At 38.7% G+C, this 7485-nt stretch overlaps 1 protein-coding gene across 2 annotated transcripts in view; it reads right to left on the bottom strand.

The window, feature by feature from the left end:
• Positions 1-1023: 1023 nt before the first annotated feature.
• The window catches only part of LOC126337037 (uncharacterized), a 132288-nt gene continuing 125826 nt past the window's right edge, over positions 1024-7485 (bottom strand). For both annotated transcript variants that reach the window (XM_050001340.1, XM_050001342.1), the window contains one exon: positions 1024-1182. Coding sequence is in view for 1 of the 2 variants with exons in the window: in XM_050001342.1 (XP_049857299.1) it covers positions 1178-1182 (5 nt within the window). In the remaining variant the exon portion in view is untranslated. The remainder of the gene's footprint in view (positions 1183-7485) is intronic.

The following is a 7485-nucleotide window of genomic DNA, read 5'->3' as shown; positions in this document are numbered from 1 at the left end:
TTCGTGTGCATTTTTTACTGTGACACCAACATTTCAGTCACGTGTGAAATGTTCTGGTATTATTGTTTAGAAATTACACTTGATATTTATCCGATTTGTTTAAAGCGTTTGGCAAGAGAGGGTTGAAGAAAATGATAATCACGAAAATCCAATCGGAGCTGAATGTGCAAATAACAGAAAGATGGGGAAGTATGGAATGATTTCCTACTGACAATTGAAACAGCAGAAAAATTGTATTAAACAGTAACTACATTCAGAAATTGATTTCTGCTAAGTTATAAGTTCAACATGTGTTCCTGTACTTAAGAGAAAAAAAGAAACCTTATAAATTAGTCAGTATCTTTTTTAATATGTGTGTACACCTTCGTACACACACTGCAAATTGCACACTGTACATATTAATAATCGAAGTTCCTTTATTCGGAATTGGTTGAGTGCCTGGCGTTCCTTTAGTATGTATTTATTCTATTTATTCTGGTCTTCTATTAGTACACCTCCTGCTTTCCCATCTCACTTTCCATCTCTTGCTCTCTACTCTACGTGTCCACCTGCTCCTTTCCCCCCCCCCCCCCCCCCCCCCCTCTGTCCGCATCCTTCACACCCCACTCTCTGTTCTGCTCCCTTCCTCCACTCTCTGTCTATCTTTTCCTCCTCCCTCTCTCTGTCCATTCTCCCCTCCCTCTTAATCTCTTCCTCTCTTTTTTCTCTGCCCATGTCCTCCTCTTCCCATGCAGTCCATTTCGCGCTTCCCCTCCCACTGTCCTTCCTAATGACCTGCGTCTATCTCCTAACCCCCTCCCCCGGCCCCCCTCTTTTGAGAGGTAGGTGGTTCTTACGTCACAATGGTTCTCTTCCATCAGTAAGTGACATGTGATGTGTACAAAATTTGTTCTAAATCGATCCAATGGTGTAGGAGGAGATGTGGAACAAACTTACTTACATAATTATAATATGTATGGATTCGTACAGACTTTCCATTGACATTTATTTGAAACACAGTTGTCCACAGAAATGGAGCGCCAATGAAACACTGAAAACTGTGAAACTTTATTTAATTTATTTTGAGAATACAGTACGATTTGGGTATTGCAGTTGTAAAACTGAAGGTAGACGAGTGCACAATCCCGACGCTATTGTCGTCAACAGTACGCGTTGATCGACTTTTTCGGCTCATTGCTTAACCTGAAAAAAGGAAAACCAAAGCATTAGTGTTCACAATATATTTTCTTTGTCATATGACGAATCTGTATCAAACCTTTCTCCTCTGCAAAAAAATGGAAATCAGTAGATTTTAAACGTCAAAACTGAAGATTTCGAACTCACTATTATTACGATATTTGAACATACCGTTTATCTATGAAATACTATATTGCAGAGTAAAATGCTCGTTTATGGACAAGTTGAGGGAGAAGATTTATGGGTAAGACACTGGCCTGCAAACCTTAGGACAGTGATTAAAATTCCTTCCATTCCCTTGAGGTTTAGGTTTCACATGGTTTTCCTTAATTACTTAACGTAAATGTCATAATGGTTCCTCTGAAGACAAAACGGCCGATTTTCTTCCATATCCTTTGCCAGTCCGAATTTTCCTGTTCTGTAACAACCTCACCAATCAGCGAAACATTTCATGTTAATTTCTGTGGCCTAGTTGAACGAGATTTAGTAGTGATATGTGATTGTTTGACAACTCTATCGACGGCAGAAGTGGATTGCAAAACATTTCCTCCTGATCGTGTGTGAGGGCCGGCTGAGCTACGTGTGTGAGGTTTAATTATCGATTATCAGTGATATTAATGTTAGGTTTGTGCATAAGTTCTAAGCTTTCTTGTTTTGCATGGTGGTATTCCAGTTGCTAAGGGTTTATTCTCGACTGTCAGTTTTTATTTGTAGTTCGCTGTTGCTACTTGAGTTTACGTATTGTCAGTTTGTCATTTGAAGATAGTGAGTGAACATGTGGACGCTAGAAAATGGAGTGCCAAGTGGAGAAATCGAAACACTTCCGACATAGTCTTCTGTTTGAGTTCAATAGGGAGTTGACGGCTGTGAAGGCAGTCAGAAACATTTGTGTCGCTTATGGGGATAACGACATTCGACAGAGCGCGGAAAGTTATTGATTTTCTCGTTTTAAGGGTGTAGGTTCACTCTGCAAGGACTTCTCAAAGGAAGACACATTAGTAAGAGTGGGTGGGGCAGACAACAGCATAGACAGGGACCCTAATTATCAACTGAGAGTGACCTGGTAAAGAAAGCTTCAGCGACAAGACATATTTGTGTCGATCTTGTGTTTGTTCTGAGGCACCATGACTGGCCTCATTTAAACCAGTCTGTTAGGAGAATTAATTTAGAGGTGGAACGGCTGTCTGAATCAGGTATGTGGTTTCATATTGGTGTGGTTCCTATTGACCCTATCAGTAGGTGGGGACTATATGAGGCAACGCCTTCGCCTCAGTAGGAAAGGGAAGGGCTACATGGGATAAGCAAATTACTTAAGATGGGGATCACTATCGCATGTGGTAAAGTATCAGTCTCTACAAGTGACAGAACAGCAGCTTTTTAGGGTAGGAAGGAAAGAAACAAAAGATGATCAGAGATAGGTTGAAAATGACATTACATTAATAAAAGAGGCAACCAAAAAGCAAATTTTTACGTGTGCAGTTCATGCCAACAGTCCCTCACTGAAACTGGAGATGTTCAAAGACTGACAGAAATATTAGGTTCATCCATTTGGTAACACAGCCAGTGTAAAAACTAACTCATCCTTATTGCATCAGAATATCTGAGGACCGAAGGGTAAGCTTGATGAATTGCTTATTTGAGGAGAAGAATTAGAGTTGAGCAAACCAACTGATATAATCTGCCCCACTGAACATCATGTGACCAGAGGTGTAGATATGCTAAGTGTTACTGGATTTAAGATACCCTCTTACTTCTGTAGAGAAAAATAGAGAAAGGTGGAGTTGCCACATTTGTCAGATACTGTGTTTATTTCAAGAAGAATGATATTAATAAATTTTGGCCAGAGCAGCACTTGAAGCTTGCACCACAGAATAGTATTTCACTACCAGTCCTTTATAATAGTAAGTTTTTAGAATGCACCTTCAGGAAACTTTAACCTCTTCATAAAAAATCTGGAATCTCTCTTGTCCCATCTCACAGTAAAAAAGAAGGAAATAGTGATGACTGGTGATTTTAGTGCGGATTTATTGAAAAGCGCTCTCAGTGAACAATTATTGGTATCAGCAACATTGTCATTCATTTTAATTCCTACTGTGAAATTTAGAACTAGGGTACATAAATGCTCTGAGATTGCTATTGATAATATCTTTGTAGACAAATCTAGGAAAAAAAACTCATATCACAAAACCAATAGTAAATTGGCTCTCTGATCATGGCATGTAGCATCTTGTGTTCAATTTTGAAACTTGTTAGGATAAAAAATATGCTAAATCTGAATACAGGAGAGTAATAAATCAGTCAAACTTGAGAATTTTAGGAGGCTCCTCAAAGACATGAACTGGATGATAGATGTTCACAGTACTTCTGATTCAAATGGAAAATACGAAGCATTCGTTAATAAAGTTACTTCCTCTTTTGAAAATTGTTTTCCTCTAAAGGTAACTCAAATCAAACAGAAGTCTAAAAATAAACCATGGATTACAGAAGAAATAAAGATATGTGGGACAGATAGGAGACTGTATCTACTATCTAAGAACAGCTCTGATGTTAACATTCTAATGCATTACAACGAATACTCCAAAACACTTAAGCAGGTAATCAAGAAATGTAAGCAGCTTTACTATGAGAAAAAATAGGTACATGAAGGAACAAAAGAAACTATATGGGATATAGTGAAGTCAGAGACAAGTGGGGCCAAAAAGGAAAAGGAACAGAGATCTCTATAAATAAATGAGACATCAATACCAAGTGCATATAGTGTTGCAAACATTTTAACCAAGTACTTTATTTCTGTTACTGACAGCTTGGGGTTATCACATTTAATAAACAATGCAATGGAATATCTGAGGCCACTCTCTACAAATAATTTCAGTAAAATGAAAATGACACACACTTCTCCCAAAGAATTAGCATCCATCATAAAATCCTTAAAGTCGAAGTATTCTAGTGGTTATGATAATATAGTACCAAAGTTTATTAAAGAGTGTTTATGTGTGTTGCGTTCTGTTTTAAGTTATTTGTGTAATCAGTCTTTTACCAGTGGAACATTTCCATACTGGTTAAAATGCTCGTCTTCTGAAGGTAACCTTCTTTACAAGAAGGGGAATAAAGAGACCAATTACACTTCTGCCAGCTTTTTCAAAATTGTTTGAAAAGATTGTGAACAAGAGTCTTCTTAAGCATCTGACAGGAAATAATATATAGTCCAAGTCACAATTTGGGTTTCTTAATAGTTTTGATATAGAGAAGGCTCGTTACATGTACAGTGTGAATGCAGTTAACTCATTAGATAAAAAAAATTAGAAGCTACTGGCATTTTCTGTGACCTGTCAAAAGCCTTTGACTGTGTGAATCACAGCATTATCTTAAGTAAATTACAATATTCTGGTGTCACTGACAGTGCTGCAAAATAGTTCAAGTCTTATCTAACTAACAGAAAACAAAGGATGTCATTGCAAAACATCTGTGGAGTAAGCAACCAGTCTTCATCTGATTGGGAATTAATTTCATGTGGTGTTCCTCAAGGTTCAATCATGGGTCCATTGCTTTCTCTTGTATACGCTAACGACATCTTGCCTGTTATGATGCCAGATGCTAAGTTATTTTTGTTTGCAGATGATACAAACACTGCAATAAATAGCAAGATAAGTACAGGTTCAGAAATGGCTGCTAATCAAATTTTCACTGAAATGAATAAATAGTTTAAAGCTTATTAACTATCATTAAACTGTGAAAAGTCCCATTATATGCAGTTCAGAACCTGTAAGAGATTTCTGTCCAGAACATGTATAGCATATGAGGACAAGCAGATAGATGAGGTTGACGGTATTAAATTTCTGGGATTACCACTTGGTAATAAATTTAGTTGGAAAGGGCATACTACAGAAATGCTGAATCGCCTAAAGAAGTCTGTATTTGGAATGTGACGACTTCAGATATAGGAGATACAAATATAAAAAACTTGCACACTTTGGGTGCCTTATGCCGTATGGGATTACATTTTGGGGTAACCTGTCAAGCCAAGAAAAATTCTTTAGAGTGTAAAAGCGTGTAATAAGACTCATTTGTAGTGTAAATTCAAGAACACCAGATAGAAACATGTTCAAGGAACTGGGTATTCTAACAACTGGATCTCAGTGTATTTATTCCTTAATGAAATTTGTTTCAAGTAACTTGTCTCTTTTTTCAACTAATAGCTCAAGATGTAGTGTTAATACTAGGAATAAGAACAACATACATAAAAACTTACATTCATTTACTTTGGTCCAAAAATTGGTCAAATATTTAGGAACACACATCTTCTATAAACTGCCAGCAACTATTAAAAGCTTGGTTCCAGATCAAGTTTAAAAAACTTTTTGGTAGGCAACAACTTCTACTAAGATATTCATCTACTGTTACATAAGCTTAAGCAAAAATGTCTGTTAGATTTCAATTTTGACAGCACTTGGTCACAATAGTCAAGATTAGGTGCTCTATGTACAATAAATTTATGAGAAGTGCCTAACTATGTTTCATTGTGACAGTGTATTAATTTTGTAAATATTAGCGGTTGCAGTTTACTGTAATGTACTGACATATTTTTACGATCTCCTGACAAATGTTCAGGAAAGTGGGTGTTATTTTCAAATGTTCTATATTTTTTATGTTATACTTTCGGACATGTTCCACACAAACGAGAATCACCTAATTTTTGAGTATATGCAAGGAAAACTGAAATCTAGTCTAAATTAAGGAGTGTGGTATTGACATTAGTGATTCTCCACGTTCAAGAAGACCTTCGGGGTTTGATGAAGATCGTTTAAACGCATTAATCCACAATGATCCTCGTCAGTGTACCCGATAACTAGTAAGTGTGATGAACTCTGATCATGCCACCATCGTGCGACATTTGCATGCAATGGGGAAGGTTCAAAAATCGGTTGTGTGTTTACCGCATGCGCTTAGCCAAAATCACAAAAATCTATGGGTGGCCATATGTGCACCTCTGCTTGCTCGTCATCAGTTGACTCTTGAACAACATCGAGCATTGCTAACCTGTATCGTTACGCGTGACAAGAACTGGTGTCTTTAAGTTAACATAAGAAAACGAAATTAAATGTGAGTCCAAATAAGGCAGCAATGTCCCATACAAAGACCTGTGCACATCCGAAAAAGATAGTGTTATGCATCTGGTGAAACAGAGACAATGTGGTGTTCTACGAATTGGTTCCCCAGGCTTTAACCAAGACTGCTGAAGTTCATTGTCAACAACTGAGACGTCTTGTAATGTAATCCAAGAACAACGACCAGGAAGACTGCGTGAAGTGATGTTTGTCCACGATAACAGCCGCCTACATTCTGCTAGACTGACAAACGACACTATAAAGGAACTGGATTGGGAAGTAATACCACACCCACCTTATTCATCTGCTCTTGTTCCCTCAGATTTTCATCTCTTCCGCTCTGTATCGAATAACGGACAAGGAGTGAGAGAGAAGGAAGACTAATTGAGTTCTATAATAAATTTCAACTGGCAATAGCGAATATTCTGCTCAAGAATCATAAGAGGAGAAGGTATACTTGGAAAAGGCCGGGTGATTCGTCAAGATTTCAGTTCGATTGCATGATTGTGAGACAGATTCCGAAGTCAAATACTGGATGGTAAGGTGAACTCGGGAGCAGATGTAGACTCAGATCACAATATAGTAGTGATGAAGAAGAGGCTGAAGTTTAAGAGATTAGTCAGGAAGAATCAATACGCACAGAAGTGGGTACAGAAGTACTAAGGAATGACGACATATGCTTCAAGGTCTCTAAGGCTGTAGATACAGCAAGAAGGAATGGGTCAATAAGCAGTGGAATTGAAGAGAAATAGACATCTCTAAAAAGGGCAATCACAGAAGTTGGAAAGAAAAACATAGGTACTGCGAAGAAACCATGGATAACAGAAGAAATACACTCCTGGAAATGGAAAAAAGAACACATTGACACCGGTGTGTCAGACCGACCATACTTGCTCCGGACACTGCGAGAGGGCTGTACAAGCAATGATCACACGCACGGCACAGCGGACACACCACGAACCGCGGTGTTGGCCGTCGAATGGCGCTAGCTGCGCAGCATTTGTGCACCGCCGCCGTCAGTGTCAGCCAGTTTGCCGTGGCATACGGAGCTCCATCGCAGTCTTTAACACTGGTAGCATGCCGCGACAGCGTGGACGTGAACCGTATGTGCAGTTGATGGACTTTGAGCGAGGGCGTATAGTGGGCATGCGGGAGGCCGGGTGGACGTACCGCCGAATTGCTCAACACGTGGGGCGTGAGGTCT

Source organism: Schistocerca gregaria, chromosome 2 (genome assembly GCF_023897955.1).
Source record: "Schistocerca gregaria isolate iqSchGreg1 chromosome 2, iqSchGreg1.2, whole genome shotgun sequence".
In the NCBI taxonomy this organism is placed as follows: Eukaryota; Metazoa; Arthropoda; class Insecta; order Orthoptera; family Acrididae; genus Schistocerca; species Schistocerca gregaria.
The sequence above is the reverse complement of the archived record's forward strand: the minus strand, read 5'-3'. Positions and strand labels throughout refer to the sequence as shown.